Source organism: Dipodomys merriami, unplaced genomic scaffold (genome assembly GCF_024711535.1).
Source record: "Dipodomys merriami isolate MVZ:Mamm:240054 unplaced genomic scaffold, mDipMer1.0.p SCAF_2, whole genome shotgun sequence".
NCBI lineage: Eukaryota > Metazoa > Chordata > Mammalia > Rodentia > Heteromyidae > Dipodomys > Dipodomys merriami.
This window is the reverse complement of record NW_027203381.1, coordinates 113,498,520-113,516,205: the sequence shown is the minus strand read 5'-3', so window position 1 is coordinate 113,516,205 and position 17,686 is coordinate 113,498,520. Positions and strand designations below refer to the sequence as shown.

At 48.6% G+C, this 17,686-nt stretch overlaps 1 protein-coding gene across 1 annotated transcript in view; it reads right to left on the bottom strand.

Annotated features, from left to right (window-relative positions):
• The window catches only part of Hunk (hormonally up-regulated Neu-associated kinase), a 102,917-nt gene extending 87,615 nt beyond the window's left edge, over positions 1 to 15,302 (bottom strand). The window contains exon 1 of the mRNA XM_070030562.1: positions 15,042 to 15,302. Coding sequence (XP_069886663.1) covers positions 15,042 to 15,302 — 261 coding nt within the window. The remainder of the gene's footprint in view (positions 1 to 15,041) is intronic.
• Between the last annotated feature and the right edge of the window lie 2,384 nt (positions 15,303 to 17,686).

Below are 17,686 nucleotides of genomic sequence, written 5' to 3'. Positions count from 1 at the left end.
GAAAAAAGGAGACTCACTGGTTGTTTTCTCTTTTCTCTTTCCTTCTTTCCCTTCCCCTGGGCCTTGGGTGACCTTCCCTTCTACAACAAAGGAACCTTAACATGCTTTCTTTCAAAGTTGACATTTACTACTTTAAACTCCAAAATTAGCACTAAGTCAAGAAGCATTCCAGGCCCACAGGCAACAGGAAGTAATCAATATCCCATCTTCACAGCACAGGACAAATGAGAACCACCAGTGGCTCAAAAGACACAGAAATAAGGTAGCCTTCCTTGGGGGAATGGGAGCGCCAGGGAACATGACAGAAACTGGACACACAGAAATCCGGGAAATAATAATCAAGTCAGACAAAATTCTCTCAACTCAGTCCCATATTCTAAAGGAAGATCATAGAACACCCTGGAAACAACAGGGACTTGTGACAACGGGTAGTAAACAAAGGAACTAGGCACCTTGAAAGCCATTGGTGAAGAAGAAATCACAACTCAGAGAGCTCGTTGAGAAAGAGGTTGACAGCAAATTTAAAAACATGAGGAAAAAAATTGTCCAATAAATCTTTCCATGAGTTCCGCGGTAATTCGTGGTAATTCATTTACTTTGTTTTTCTTCTAGCTTGAAAATGATTCGTTTAAGGATACTTAGTACCAAGCAGGAGACAAGCAGCGAGGCCATAGGGTTCAATGACCAATCCTTCTGCTTGTACATCATCAAGGAACCTAATATTGCACAAAGGAAAAACAAAAAAGTAAAAGCCAGGAGGGAGAGAAGGCAGGGGCAGGGAGAAGGCAGAGGCAGGGAGAAGGCAGGGAGCAGGGTGGCCAGAGAAGGCTGCTGGCAGAAGCTGATAGGAGGACAGAGGAATTCAAGGAATGCAGACATCTGAGCCCCCAAAGTGTCCAGAGAGGCATTCCAGTGGGGGGGTGGGCAGTGATTCCTGCAAGGTGCCTTCCCTTTGCTCCTGCCAGGAAACTCCAGCATCCCAGATAAACTGAGGGGGTATCTTTCTTGCCATCTGAAGGAGGTTTTAGTTTCTCCAGCACCAGAGTTTGAACTCAGGTGTTCATGCTTGCTAGACAGGCTGTTCCTCTGCACAACACCTCTAACCCTTTTGCTTCCTGCTTAGGAACTTGCCTCAGCCACTATCTGCATTACTTGAGGTTTCTCATCATAGCTTAGATGGGATGGCTTCTTTCTCTTGAGATGGAATCTTTTCCACCTAGGCTGACCTGGAACCGCAATCCTCCTGATGTCAACTACCCACAAAGGCATGAGTCACAGTTCCCTGCTTTGGGTGGAGGAGGAGTCTTCTAAACCTTTCTGCCTAGACTGGCCTCAAACCTTGATCCCCCAGCTCTCAAGGCTTCCCAAGTAGCTAGGATTACAGGTATGAGCCCCCAGTGACCAACTGAAAGAGTAATTTACCTAGAGCTTTAAGGAACTGATGATGAGAGGTTTAAATCCTTTCCCTAAAATTATACACCTGCAAGTTCACCAAAAGATAGGAACCCAAGCCGCTAGGCCCCAAAGCCTGTGCTTTCATGGTACCTGTATGTTAAGTCATTATGCACTAGGAGAGAAGACATAGGCAAAAGTCTCAACTCAACACAGACTTCTCTTCAGACAACAATGCCGACATTGGCCAATAATGGATACAGTCAAGTCAGTAACAATGCTTTGATTTATAAAAGCATAAAAATAAGAGCAAAAAGATGAACTGGTTTGACTTAGACAAAAAGAAATTTCATTATGCCTCTGCCTTCCTCCTCCCCACCAAAAAGAACCATATAATAAATCAGAGCATTTGCAACCTAACAAAGATGAAAAGGGGTCATCCTTACTATATGGAGTTCATACAAGTCATTAAGATAAATAGAAGAAAATGGGGAAATTAGTAATATTTCATAAAAAAAAGAAACATCTTCCCAACCAATTATTCCCAACCACGTATTACGATTAACTCTACTAATTATCAAAATACTTATTTAAAAAGTCCCTTTCAGCAAGGTCCTGGTGACTCACACCTGTAATCCTAGTTACTCAGGAGGCTGAGATCTGAGGATCGAGGGTGGAGGCCAGCTTTGGCAGAAAAGTCCCTGTGAGACTCTTAGCTCCAATTAACTCAAAAACTAGAAGTGGTGCTGTGGCTCAAAGTGGTAGAGTGCTAGCCTCAAGAAAAAGAGCTCAGGGACAGCATCCAGGTCCTGAGTTCAAGCCCCATAACTGACAAAAAAAAAAAGTTCACTTTCAAATTGGGTTCAGTAGACCATGGTTGTAATCCCAGACACTTGAGAGGCAGAACTCAGAAGGATCGTGGTTCAACACAAATAGTGAGCCCCTATCTCAGCCAATGAGCTGAGTACAGTAGTATACATATACCATCCCAACTATGCAGAAGGCCATAGGAAGACAGAACAATCTAGGCTGGCTTAGGCACAATGAAAGCAAAAAAATAAATAAATAAAAAGGGCTTATATGGTATAGCATCTGCTTAGAAAGCACAAGGCCATGACTTCAAACCCTAGTACCACAAAAAAAGAAGTCACTTGCATACAATGCTCTTCTACATAGTATGATCCTTCCAAAGTAGAGCTGGGTAACACATCAAAAGCCTTCTAAGCATTTATCCTAACAAGCAGCTCAGAGATGTACTTAGCAGCATAGATTCGAAGCTTCATTTGTATTGGGAAAACACTGGAAGACTCTCCATGTCCTTTTTACAATTACAGTATTTCAACCACTAGAATGCCACACCTTCCCCCACCCCAAACTAACTTTTCAAAGCATGTTTAGCAGCATGGAAAAGTGTTCTATCTCCTGTGCAACAGTCGCTGCAGTACAGTGGCACCGGCGACCCCAGTGCTGTGCCATGCGTATTCAAAGGAGAGCAGCTGTGAGTATGTATTTACACCCCATACAACTGATGCGCGCTGGATTGTGGGATCCCAGGTGATTTCTAGAGTCTTCATTGTGGGTTTGCTTACTTCCCACAAGAAATGGGGTGCAACATGGTCTCCCTCATATGTGGAGGCTAAAGCCAAAATACAAGAAGATATGACAAAGTAACAGGACTCAAGAAACAAAGGATCTGAGTCAAGCAGAAAAGGACAGATAAGTTGATGTTAGGAAAATGAACCCTAAGATATGTATTTAAATGTTTTTTTCTTTTATGCGACTGTTTCTAACACATTTATAAGATTATTTCTTTGTTGCTTTATACGTCCCTCCCCCACGGTATAACCCCTGCTTTCACTGTATTTGATGTTGTTATAATTTGTGGAGGGGAAGGGAAAAAACAAAGCGTTTAAATAAAGATACAGGTGGGCCCACTGCAACAATGAGACGTACAGTACAAGTCGTTATGTTGAAAATGAACTTTACAACTTTGGTGGGAAGGGGGAGGGTTGGGGGGGAGGATGGGATGGGAAGGGGAAACAAAGGAGGAGGCTACAATGCTTGATAAGAAATGTACTCATTATCTTGCCCATGTAATTGTAACCTCTCTGTACAGTATTTTCACAATAAAAAGAAACAAAGGACAGCCACCCATTTTGTCATATCATGACTCCATGTTCTAGACCATATATATGGTAGATCTATGCACACAACAGAGAGAAGCCAGGAGGAGGAACAGAATAAGTGGGAAGAGCCCACACTGAGCAAAAGGAAAGAAATGTACACATCACCTGATGTGGAAAAAGTAACTTGTATTGTCAAAGCTCATAGAATTCACAAACTATATAGACCATGATAATGACAATTTGCCTTGTGAAAGTTAAAATGTGTGTGTGACTTTAACTAAGTGTCACTATTCCACAACACTGTGAAAGATGTGAAATTTATGTAATCACCTATCTCAATTAAAAAAAAAGCGAGAGAAGGGATGGGTTAGGAGGGATGGGGAACAATGTTGTCAGACACCTTGTACTCATAGACTGTTTTGTAGAATGGGAACTTCTTTGTACAACGACTTAATGATAATAATAATAAATAAATAATAAAAAGAATGGAGTGCAAGAAATCATGTGTAACTTAGCAGTGGGGAGGTCTCTGGACGCTCTCTAAGACTGAGGGAGAGCTGAGGTCGGATGTGATCAGACAGCCCACAGGAAAGAATGCAGTTAACAGGGATGAGTGAAAGTGACTACGTAAGAAAAAAACGTGTGTGGCAATTAGCGAAGGTTAGTCCAGGATTTATTGGAAGGTGTCAAAAACCTCAACCAGTCTAAAATATACCTGTGACCAAACTGAGTTAAGGAATTCTAAGAAGCGAAGGTCTTCCCATAAAGGGAGAGAGACATGAGAGAAGAAAAGAAGGAGAGAAAGAAGGAAGAAGGAAAGAGAAAAAGAAAAGGAAGAAATGGAGGAAGAAAGAAATGAGGGAGGGAGAGAGGGAGAGAAAGAGAGGAGACGGAGACAGGAAGGGAGGGAAGAAGAGAGACAAGAAGACAGAAGGAAGGAAGTTAGGAAGGAAGTTAGGAAGGAAGGAAGGAAGGAAGTTAGGAAGGAAGGAAGGAAGGAAGGAAGGAAAGAAGGGAGTCATGCCATTCCTGAAAGGCATCTGGGAGTAATGAATTAGGTAGGAGTACAACAGCCTAACACTTTCCCTCCAGAGAGAAATTCAAGTTTTATTACATCAAATTGGCCTTGAAATTGCAACTACTGCTCACAAATGTTAGTTTTTAATAGAATAAAATGTCTTCCTATGGGAGTGACACTTCACAAACCTGGAAAACTGTTTTCAAAACAGGCTTGCTTTATTAGTATTATTAAATGTAAATGTTCAACTGAGAACTGAGTCATAGACTCGTTTCTCTAATTAAATTTTAAACCTGGAATAAAGACCATACTAAGAAAACCAGGCTCCTACATCAGAGAAGCCAAAATTCCCACTGAAAACCAGATTACATAAATGATAACGCTTTATCATCATCTATTTAAGTTTCACTGAAGTGGGACTCAGATAAAATGCTTCAATATTCCAATCTCAAACTACACAGACAACTTTTCCCCAGGTTTTAATTTCCCTCCAGGCATTTTCTCATTTCTTTTGCCTCTGATACTCCTTCTCAGTCTGCCCGAGGACCCCTCAAAGGCTGGGGGAAGCTGGTCCAGCTCCAACAGCCTGCATACGAACCTGGCCCGAAGCACACGGTATTCTGTTTGGTTTTGAATAAATATTCTGTGCTCACTGTGGTAAGAGGCTGAGTGAACAAAGAAACTTCTCTGGGCTGCATCCAATTAACTATCTCTTCTCCCCTCTAGCGCAAGGAGTTCTGACGTTAGACTGAATGCACAGACCCCCCCCTGCTTCCTTCATAGCCATCAAAACAAAACAAAAGACCTGTGTTTGTATATATTATACTTAGCATTGTATTCCATCACTTATATTTAATTCAATATATATATATGTACATATGCATCTGTGTATACATACTCACTGACACAGATATCCATCCACCTTTGTATGTAAATATTTGAGTGTGTGTACATACACATACATGGGTGAGCTCAAGGTCATCACTTCATAGACAATCCATTACAAAATAAATAAAAAATAAAAACAGCTGGATGTCGGTGGCTCACACCTATCACCAGGAGGCTGAGATCTGACACCTGTGATTTGAAGCCAGCCTGAACAGGAAGTCTTCTCTCCAATGAACTTCTAAAAGAAAAAAAAAATCTCAGACGTGGAGTTGTGGCCTAAGTAGTAGAGCACTAGCCTTGAACAAAAAAAAGTTCAGGAGCTGGGCACCTATGGCTTACACCTGTAATCCTAGCTACTCAGGAGGCTAAGATCTAAGGATTGTGGTTCAAAACTAGCCCAGGCAGGAAAGTCCCTGACCCTTATCTCCAATTAACCACCAGAAAACCGGAAGTGGTGCTGTGGCTCAAGTGGTAGAGCACTAGCCTTGAGCAGAAGAGCTCAGAGACAGCACCCAGGCCCAGAGTTCAAGCCCCACAACCAACAAAAAAAGAAAAAGAAAAAGAAAGAAAGAAAAGGTTCAGGGACAGCGCCCAGGACCTGAGTTCAAGACCCTGGAAGGACAGGCACAAAAAAATAGGAAAAAACAAAAAAAAAAAAAAGCAGATCCATCCTGCAGATGTGGGAACACCCTAACTCCTCAGGACCACACAGGGAGGATTTTACCCACAACCCAGCACCCGACTAATGCCTGGGGCTTTCATTCATCACTGAGTGTTTATTTGGAAACACTCAGCCAAAACTCCCAACCCCTCTGATGTCTTTTGGGTGAATCTGGTTTTGCCATTATCTCCGAGGCTTCCCAACATGTGAGACTTTCCATGCTGAACTCAAGAGTCATGGGCAAAGCAAGACACAGGGTCAACCTGTCCTACACCATGAAGAAAGCAGTACCTGCCACAAAAAGCTGCTGTGGCAAAGCTGGTCTTATTCAGTGAACATGTAGGCCACAGCCCAGATGTTAGGACCTCGGTGTCACTCATTAGCAGGACTGAATTGCCTCCTGTGGGCAAAGCACAGAGCACTCACTGTAGGTTTCAGGCCAGCAAATGGCTGTGCTACTGGAGGAATTTCTAGGGATGTGAACTTCATGCTATTGTCCCTCACAGACAGCACAACTCTCTTCTGTGCCCAGTGGACGCCCATTCTTGCTGTCCCTTTCCAAGGAACCATACACAGATCTCTGGCACAGAGCAGGTGATCAGGCTGGGGATGTTAGCATACACTTGCAGAATTGCAGTTCCAGAAGGAAAAAAGTTAGCAAGACTATCTCTGAATCAAACAACAACAAAAAACCCAGGTGTGGTAGTGCATACCCATAAACAGCTGTGTGAGAGGCAAAAGCAGGAGGACTGTTGTTCATGTCTAGCACTGCACTAGGCAAAAAGATTGAGCTCTCATCTGAAAACAGAACTAAACCAAGCCAGTTGCCAGTGGAATATACCTGTAATCCTAGCTATTCAGGAGGCTGAGACCTGGAAGATTGTGGTTCAAGCCAACCTTGGCAGTAATGTCTGTAGACTCCATCTCCAATTAACTAAGTCAGGCTAGAGGCATGGCTCAAGTGGTAGAGCACCAGCCATAAGTAAGCAAGCCCAGAGGGAGTACCTGGACCTGAGTTCAAGTTGCAGGATTGGCAAAAAAAAAAAAAGGGGGGGGGGGTGCCTTGGGGCATGGCTCCTCAATTAACAGATCAGCAAATGCAAAGGCTTGAGTTCAAACTCCAGAACCCTAGAAAAGAAAAAGAGAGAGAGGGAAAGAGAGGGAGAGAGAGAGAGAACAAGAACAGGTAACTAAGAAAGGACCCTCACAGAGCAAGAGTCCAAACAGGGGCAGAAAGATGTCCTGACAATTTCCCAAAAAGCCCTGATGTAGAATGGAAGACAACCAAAACTCACACGCCGCAAGAACACAGCAGAGATCATAGAGGCGGCGAGTCAAAGTGAGCTCAGAAAATGGGCAAGGACAGATGCAAGACTGCAAATGTTTTAGCAAGATCTGGCTTAAAATACTAATAAACATATAAAAACCTGGTCGTCAAAGAGACCGCCTCCAAACCTACATATATCTCCATGGGAAACATTCGCTAGAACGTATGTTTGCAAATAGTCCTTTCTCCCATCTGTCGCAGTGGTGGTACATACTCTCAGGAAAGAGCTGAGGTCCATTAGCAGTCCAAGGACACCATAAAATATTTGACAGCTTCTACCTGATCACTGGTCACTCCGAAACTCTACCAATTCCTACAGAAAGCCCCACTGTTTCTGAGCCAGGATTTTTCTACAGAGCACCTGTCAACCTCCCTGCTCAGCTTAAAAACACAGAAATGATTACCATCTGAGAAGCAACCAGTAATAGAAACCACAGTGCCCAGGACAGAGAGACGGGGGAGGGGATAGGGAATATTAAAGATGGCCCTCCTCTAAGCATCTGTTTGTCCCTTAAAATAGTCTGCACTCTTGCCGGGCACTGGTGGCTCACGCCTATAATCCTAACTATTCAAGAGGCTTGAATCTGAGGATTGAGGGTTCGAAGCCATCTCAAGCAGTAAAGTCTATGAGACTCTTCTCCAAATAACCGCCAAATGGCTGGAAGCAGAGCTGTTGCTCAAGCGATAGAGCACAAGTCTTGAGCAAAAAAACTCAGGGACAGCACCCCGGCCCTGTGTTCAAGTCACAGGATTGGTGCGCATGTGCACATGCACACACATGCACACACACGCACACGCACACACACGCACACGCACACACAAACACACACACACACACACACACACACACTATGCACTCTTTGTCTAGTTGTCAAAAATCTAACTTCACAACTTCACTGACTTCTTCCACTCACAAGTGATGGAGGCAGGGAATGAGTCTGCCAGGAAAGCTCCATGGGTCCGGGGTTGACAAGTGTGCCAGACTCAGAGGCCGCCCAGTTCTTCAGAGCCAATTCAGGGTGCACAGCAAGAGCCCTCAGCCCTGGATGGGTAAGGACAAAAACGTACCACAGCCAGAAAATGGAGCCTAAGAGAAATGGGGAGTCAGGCAGGAACTGTGTGTGGAGCACAGATCTGCCCACAAGACACCATGTTTCTGACTGAATGAGAAGCTTACAGAGCTGGCCTAAGATGGAGTCCCAAGGCCGCGGCCCTGTCCTTCTCAGAAGACTGGAACCATGGCTCTGGCCAAATCCCACAGACACCGCTAAAGAACTTAGAGATGGCTCTGAGCCATCTTCCCAGGACCAGTCTTCAACAAGGCCATGTCCCGGGCCAGGGTGGGCTCCATTTAAGGACTAAAGGGATAAAGAAAAGGCCGCCCTCTCACTCCCAGCCTGGACAAGACCCAGGTCAGCCCCAGGGATCTCCCTGGCATGGGCACAGGCTGTGCCTGAGCCTGTACTGGAGCCCAGCTTCTCCGGATGCACCAGGCTGCTCCGCCCCTTCTTCCAGCCTCTCCCGTCCCCCCATGGGTACTTGCTTTGTGGTATTCCCTAAAAACAAGCCATCTTATTACAAGGTCAGCTTGTTGGGTTGGGTTGCCACTGCAACCCAGCCCAACAGGCTAAGGAGGTGAAGAGGGCTACACGGTATGTATCCTCCACAAAGACACCTTCAAGGCTAGCTCCCAGTGTCTGTGAATATGACATTACATATAAATAAGGTCAAGTTCAGAGGAGGTCATACACACAGGATGAGGGTGGACCCTAAACCCAGGAACTGGTGTGAAATTTACACAGTAAATACACACCAAGGCCACATGCAAAGATTGGCATGCTATTGGTACAAGCTAGGGATGCCAGGAACTGTTGGCAAACGCCAGACAACAGAAGAGGCAAAGGAAAATTATCCCCTCATGCCTCCATGGGGAGGTACCTTCACTCTGGATTTCTGCCCTCCAGAAGTATAAAAGAATACACTGCTATAGTTTAAACACCCAGCTCCTGGTTGTTTGTTACAGTCATCATAGCAAACAATGGAAATTCTAAGACATTCCCTCCATCTGATCAATGCAAGTAGGAAGACCAGCAAGTTGGTTCTCATCTGTCCAGGATTGCTTCCCATATTAAATGAGAACATGGCATGAACAATGCTGAATAAACCATGAACCACAATGCCACCAGTCTGGTATGCATGATACAGAAACCATAACAGCTCTCTCAAGTTGGTCACAGCATCAACAAAAGGTTGCCCTCAGACCCTGAGTATTCTACCTCTTTCCTATGGTCCTCTGCCACAGCCGCAGCATCTGATCAGAGAGCAAGGAATTCTGTTCAGGTCAGCGCCTACACGTGGTCTTAGCCCAAGCTGAGCAACAGAAGAGGCTGTACCAGCAGCTAATGCAAGACGCGCCAACTGGATTGCAATTACCCAAGAGAGCAAGTCTCAGTTACCATGAATAATCGGGAAAGGATGTAAAATACCGAAGCGAATGAAACTTCATGGCTGCACTGCCTGCTTGTGGGGAACACCCAACCTGCCTGTCTGTTGGTTGGTGGATGAGGCTGTTGCTGCCCCTTCTTCAGGGAAGATAAGCAAGGGATGGTCAGTTGCTGTACTTCCCCTAAAGAGAATGTGGGAGTCTAGTCTCACGTACTGAGTCCTCTTCATAAGGATAAGAACCACGCCCACAGCTAGCCTCAACACCTGCCGAGAAAATGCAGGGCTGTTACCATCCTGGTACCATTCCACTGACTCCCAGAATCCTTTGAAGTCCGCGGGTCCTGTATCAATGAACACTAGGAAGTGAGCCATACATGCCAATTTCCACCATTCCCATGTACTTCAAAAAGATGAGGCAGGGCAGGAAGTTCAAAAGAATGTGCCCCGTGACTGTACCCTGCAATCTGGAAAATTATAGACACTGTCTGTCAACACAGGACACCCAGGCAGGTGCTTTTTGCAAATGCCTTCTTCTCTGGAAAGAAGACCTAGCTGAGGGTAATAGGAATTTCCAGTTCTCTGAGCATTTCTTGTTCCTTAAGTTATTACCCCCATGAAATCTCAAGCCCTGACAATGAAATACAGGAGTTTGCACCTGTTTGCTTTAGAAATACTGCTAAAAACAGATTTGCCAAAAGGCCACCTCTAAAATTAGTCCTATTTCCTTCTCTGCAAAACATAGTAAGGGATATTTTTAGTAACGCCTTCATTCCAGGTAGCTGGCATTGTCATGCTCTGTGCGTGATTATTGACAACTTACTAAGCAGGCAATCCTTATTTTTTTCTCCCAAAATAGCTCTGATGAAAGTGATAAATAGAATTTTAAAAAATAACAATAAGGATACAAGAGTGAGAGTAAGATACTGAAATATTTTAACAGGTAATTTTATGCTCTCAACTTTGTCTCTCTCTTAAATCACAGAGAAGGTAACCAGCATTGACTACTTGCTCTGGTAATATATTTTTGCTTGGAAGTGGCACTGTGGCTCAGGTAGTTGAGCGCTAGCCTTGAGCTGAAGAGCTCAGGGGCAGTGTCTAGGCCCAGAGTGCAAGCCCCACAACTAACAAAAAAATATATATATGTATTTTTTTTTTTGCTTGCCTGCCAAACCAGCTCTATTCCTAAGATGCTTATATTTTTTTCTCAATCAACCTTTTCAACTAATTTTTTAAAATGCAATCATAACCTATTATATGCCAGGGACTGTGTATTTTCTAGTTACCAAGGACTGATCTCAAGGAGGTATGATTATAGGCATGGTGGCATATGCCTATAATCCCAGACACTTGGGAGACAGACGTAGGAAGATCAGCAGTTGACCTCAGATTGATCAGAAAGGGGTCACCTAGGGTGAAAGTGCAAACTCTATCTGAAACACACACACACACACACACACACACACACACACACACACACCTAAAATCAAAAAGATTGGAGTATGGCTCAAGTGGTAAAGCAATGGCCTAGCAAAGTGAGGCCTTGAGTTCAATTCCTACTACCAAAAAAAAAAAAAAAAAACACTCAGCAAGCTCAGACTCTGCCTCTCAAAGTCATTACGCCATAGTTTTGCTCAGCAACCTCATTCCCGATCAAGTGAATTATTTATTTTGAAAGCCAGGTTTACAGAGATTGTATTAATTCAGAGCTAAAGGAAGAAAAAATTAGGTCTCAGCCCGGAGTCCTCCTTTCTCTACCTGCAGTGAAAAAGGCCGTCTAGTTTCCAGGAACATCTAAGCAAACAACTTCAGAGGACAGGCGAGTAAGATGCAATCCTGTCGGACGGCAGCAAAGACAGCCTCTCGATAAGATAGTGCTGAATCCAAAAAAGTGAAAGCCAGGAAAAAGGTCTCCTTTGTCAGCTGAACTCAGATGATCTCCCAGGAGACTACAGAGCTCTTTACCCAATGCATTTTGGAAATATACCAAAGCTCACAAGCCAACCTAACACACACCCACTGATACTCTGGACGGTACCTGAATCCCCCAAAATGAAGTGCTTAAGTTTGACAAGGGCCACTTTGATCAGCTAGATCGCACAAAACTTGATGTGTCTTGTCTTCTTCTCAGATTTCTATTCCAAGAACAGATTTCCCAAGCAAGAGAAGCAGCCCTGAATTCTTCTACTTTGCTTGACTTGGGGAGAGGTGGGCTATATCTTGGCTTGGGGAGAGGTGGGCTATATCTATTTCTCACTCTATTGTTCATGACTTCATTATGCCAATTTAAAGAAAGAGAGTGTGTGTTTTATCCAAAAGTATGTACCCCAAGAAAAAAGGAACGGGGAATGGCAGATGTCTCCCCAAGACCTTTCACACCAACATCTCTGCTCATCAGAACACCCCTTCCCCAGGATAAAGTCTTCTCTTCAGCTTGCAGGTTGCCTTGTCAAAAGAAGTTAGGCCTGAAGAAGTTAGGCCTGAAGTTTCCTTCACCTAAAGGGCTTTGGCCTAAATGCCCAAAACAAGAGTGAAGCTAGGGATTCATTAACTAAGTGATTCTTCCCAAGCAAAGTCAAGTACACACACACACACACACACACACACACACACACACACACACACACACACACACACACACACACACACACACACACACACACACACACACACACACACACACACACACACACACACACACACCCCAAAACAGCACATTTTAATCTCTAGGATCTGCTAAACCACACATCTATTAGTGAAGCATTAAAGGTTTTGGGTTTGGGAGATAAATGCTATGAAAGGCACCATTGTTTCTTGAAAGCCAGCAATTGAGTGAGCTAAAAATCCAGATTTCTCCCAGGGTTTACAAGTCCCTGGAGCTCTAATCCTAGGGAAAAACACAACAGGGAAAAGCAAGTTCTTCACCATTAAACCACCCCCGCTCCTCTCCTCCCTTCTCCCCTGGCCCAGCTAAGAACCACAGGTCTTTAACTAGATCAAATCAATTAGGCCAGGGACGCTGGATCATCTTACATCCAATTAATACCTCCGATCCGTGCACACAGGAAGTCAAGAGTCACCATTTAAGGAAATAGGGGAAGAACACCAGGCTCCTCATCATCCTTTTCAGCAATAATGTCTACTATTCCAGGGGACCCAGCACAGAGCTCCAAAACTGGAGTAGTAGAGGGAAGGGGGAAGTGAGCTCTGAATCCATCCACAGGTGGTTCAGACAAGGCCAACGGGTTTATTTAGGTCTAGAGGCCCCAGCCCAATAAAGGAAAGTGGAGAGAAGGTGGGAGGGGAGGATGGACTCTTCATCTGCCACTGTAAATGGTCAGCACTTTCGGGAGAGAAATTTACTGGCCGGCTTTCAATTGCAAACAAACTTCTACCACTTGTTTCCACCACTGGAAACATTGGAGAAGAGTCGGCTGACTCACACCCACCCCCCCAAGGCTAACCCACAGCTTGCTGCACATCAACAGGTAAAGTACTGCTTGCTTGCTCTGGCTGGACTACAGCGAGGTTTTCAAAGTCTTTTTTTCTTCTTTGAAGAGCATAGTAAGTTTATATTGAACACTCCTCCACCACCCAAGGCAGATTTTTGAAACTACTCTAATCCCACTTTGCCCAAACTAAAGAAGGGCTTCACTCTGAATGGCTATAGAAGTAAAAGACAAGCCAGGCACTGGTAGCTCAAGCCGGTAATCCTAGCTACATCGGAGACGGAGACCTAAGATCAAAGCCAGCCTGGGCAGGAACGTCCATGAGACTCTTCACCATCAAAAAAGCTGAAAGTGGAGGTGTGGCTCAAGCGGTAGAGTGCCAGCTATAAGCAAAAAAGCTAAAGGATGGCACTCCAGCCTTGAGTTCAAGTCCTTGAATTCCTTGAGATCCAGGAAGGAAGGAATGGAGGAAGGAAGGAAGGGAGGAAGGAAAGAAGGGAGGGTGAGGGAGGGAGGAAGGGAGGGTAGAAAATGCAAGTTACAGGGTGTTGGAGGCCTGTGCTCAGATACAAGAGGTTCCAGGCGGATCAGCATGGCAAAGCTAAAGGTTGCACTGAGGCGTGGGAAGGAAAGACAGGCCGAAGGTCAGAGTGGTGCACAGAACCCGGGCTGGGCAGAGCATCATCTCAGGACACAGGGGAGAAAGGCTTGGCTCCAGACTATTAGCTCTGTTAGGACACCCCGAGGGGGCTACTTTCCCTCCCTTCCCCCGAGCCGGGAGTATGAGCTGTGAAGATGACCGGAGGCAGCTCCCAGCCCCAGCCGGCCTCCCAGTCCCCAAAGCCAGTCAGCCTCAAGTCTCTGGGATTTCTTCTCATAGATCAAAGTGACACCCGAGATGTCCCTGTCCCTGTCCCCGGTCCCCACCATCTAACTTCTAACTAGAGTGAGGAGGTGGCGCTCCGGGTCACTGGTGGAGGCCGCCTCCAGCGCTTTCCTTCTACGAGGATTAGGCATCCCCGGCCCCCTAAAGTCGGGGTGCACCTCTGCTAGAGGGAGGGTCTTTGCTTCAGCTCCATGGGGGAGGGGGGGAAGCTGAAGGTGAGAAAGTTGGTGGCGAAGGCAGGTGGGGGTGATGGAGGAGAGAAGCGCGGGCTGGCGAGCGGGGTGCGCAGCACGGTGCAAGAAACTCTGCCACGCAGCTCCACTGGGGGGACGGGGAGGTCTGCAGGGCCCCGGCGCCCCCACCCCGCCTCCCCGGCACGGCCCCAAGAAGGGATCAAATTAAGCCGCCCCGCAGACTGGCTCCGCTCCGCTCCCCTTCCCCTCCCAGGACCGGGGGCCCCGCCCCCCCCTCAACTCTGGGTCCGGCCGCCCCCCACCCCTCGCCGATCCCCGCCCCCCACGCCTCCCGCCCGCGACCCCGCGAGGCCGTCCGCCAGGCGGCGCCCTCCGCCGGCTCAGCCAGACTGCGCGGGACGGCTTCGCGGGTGAAGCAGTCCGGGTCCCCCGCACCCCGGGGACACTGACCTCAATCCACCCACCGCCGGGTGCCCGATGACCCCCCCCCCATGCGCGCGCGCGTGCACACACACACACACACACCCGCACCCGAAGGGCGCGCGAAGCCAGCAGGAGGCTGGGGGGCGGGCTCCCCGGCCCGGGACCCCGCGCGGATCGGCGCGGCGCCGCGCGTCCCCAGCCCCGCCGCCCCCCCCCGCACCCCGGGCGGCCTCACCTTCTCTCCGGTCAGCACGTGCAGCCCCTCGCGCACCTTGGCGAAGGAGCCCTCGCCCAGCTTCCTGCTGCCGATGAGGTAGTTGCCCACGCGCTTGTGGTGCTGGAAGTCGCGGAGCCGCTCGCGGGGCACGCCGCTCACCCAGGCCGGCAGGAAACTTCCCTCGCAGGCCGCCGCCGGCCTGGCCGCGTCCTCCGCGCCCCCGCCGCCCCCGGGCGCCGCCGGCTCGCCCAGGAGCCCGTCCCCCGCCGCCGCCGGCATCGCGCCGCTCCGACCCCGCGGCTCCGCTGCTCTCCTCCGGGTCCCGCGCCCGGACCGCCTCGGCTCCGCCCGCCGCCGCCGCCGCTCAGGGCTCGGCCCCGCCCGGCCCCGGGTCTCCGCGCCCCGCGCCTCCGGGCCGCGCTCACGCCCCCCCGCGCCTCCGAGCGCCGCGCGCAGACAATAGCGGCCGCCCCGGAGCGATCGGGAGAGCGGGGACCCGCCCCCTGGAAGTTCTTCCTGAGGGGGTCGCCCAGCCCCTTCCAGAACACTCTCGATCCCGTCCGGGGGCTAGGGACCGGCGTCCGGGGAGGGGGCGCGGGGAGCGGCGCTGGCCCGGGCAGGGGCGCGGCCGAGTGGCCGGGCTCCGGAGTCCGGTGGTCTGGATCTCAGAGTCCGGGGGTGGGAGGGTGGGGGAACGTCTCCGCCCTCGCCGCCGCTCTGGCCCGCCGGGGCTCGGGTCGGGCTCCCTCGCTCTTAGCCGTGCACCGGGCGGCCGCTCCCGTCCGAGGGAAGCGCGCGGCGGGCTGCAGGCGCCCTCTGGAAAGCAACCGAAGAAAGCCCTCGTTCAGTTTGAATTTGCAGAAATTTAATCCGATCGCGGGCGGCGGGAACAAATGCGAGCTCCACTCCGCAGCCTGGGTACTTTCAAATCCCTCGTAGCCCCTCCTTCCCCGCGCGCCACAGCCAAACTCGACCCTCGCTGGAGAGGGGAGGGGAGCGACCCGGGGGAGGGGGCGGGGGGCGGGCGGTGAAGCCACCTGAGCGCCAGACGAGGGGGCGGGAGGGAGGGGGCGGAGGGAGGACCCCGCGCGCGGCCCCGGAGACGCGCGCTCCCGGACCGCCCAAGTCGGGCCGCCTCCCGCTCTCGGCGCCGCTCACTGCGATCCTGGGCTGGAGCTTGCTGGACCAGGGGTGAATTTCTCCCACCCAGGGCACCGGGAAGGGAGGGAGAGGCTCGGGACCACCATAGAAACTGTGGATTGGGTTGGCAGTCCGGCAGAACCGGGCACACAGTGGGGAGCCTGGATGGATGGAAGGGAGGATGGATGGATGGATGGATGGATGGATGGATGGATGGATGGATGGATGGATGGGTGTTCCAAGGCTCGAACGCCGACCTGTGTTAGAAGAGCAGCATTCATAGTAGCAGCAGCCATAAGGGAAGCAGGGCGTCTGCGGCTTCTACGCGCACGTCCACACCTTCTCTCGCCTTGCCTTGAAACCGGGCCGCTCGCTGGCTGCTGGCTGAGCTGGCGCGAGCGAGCGCTCGCCGCTCCTGCATGCTTTTGTTCTGGGAGCGTTGCAACTGCTCATTTCTCATAAACAATTGCAGCTGTAGTATTGACACCCCCCACACACACACACCAAGATCACACACACACACACACACACACACACACACACACACGACTTGCCGGGTGAAAAGGAGGGATCCCGTCAGGGAGACGCTGGAGGGGAGCTATTGACAAAATGCTACCTGTTGAAGTGTCCGCGTTTTATGCAAACTGAACCTCTGATCGGACCTCAGAGCGGCCCAGGAGGATCGGGGGATCCTGCAAAGTTCCTTTCATTGTTTACTCGTCAGTAAACAAGGATGGCGAGCCTCTGTGCTTGGAGATGGGGGAAGGGGCGTGCAGCTGTTATTCATCCAGTCTTGGGAGCTCCCTGACGTGTCTGACAGGGAACCCAGGGAAAGGCCTGGTTTCTCATTTAAATAGAGGTAGTTGCGAATCCACAAGTTGCTAGCCTGGCTATTCACACTGGTCACCGCCTTGTGTTTTTTTGGTGGTGGTTCATTGTTCCTGTTTGCCTGTATTAAGGATATACGTTCGTTTTTCTTTTTTCTTTTTTTTTTTTTTCTTGCTGTGTTGGAGATTTCTTTTTTTTTTTTAATGTCCCCAACTGTATCCCTACAATTTCTGGAGGGCTCCTCAAATCATTGTTGTGTCTGAAATTCAGTAATCAAGTATTAATAGGTCAGTAACATGGGCAAGATGGCAAACAATGCCCGGTCAAACAAATGTTTAAAAAAAAAAATAGGCTACAGTCATAGCCCTGACCACACCAGTGGCTCACACCTGTAATCCTAGCTACTGGGGAGGCTGAGATGTTAGGCTTGTGGTAGATTGCTAGCCTTGAGCAAAAGAAGTTCAGAGATAGCACCCAGGCCCTGAGTTCAAGTCGCAGGAGTAGCACCCCCCCCCCAAAAAAAAGAGGGCTGTGGAGGCCACTTTAGGTCAGGATAATTCCGAATCTTATCCATAGGATAATATTTTTATAGTTTCTCTGTGAACTTAATTGATTTTCATATATGAAAACATTAGCTGTTTGTGAAAAATTCGAGATTTATTTATTATGGGTTAAGGCAAATTTCAGAGACTGTT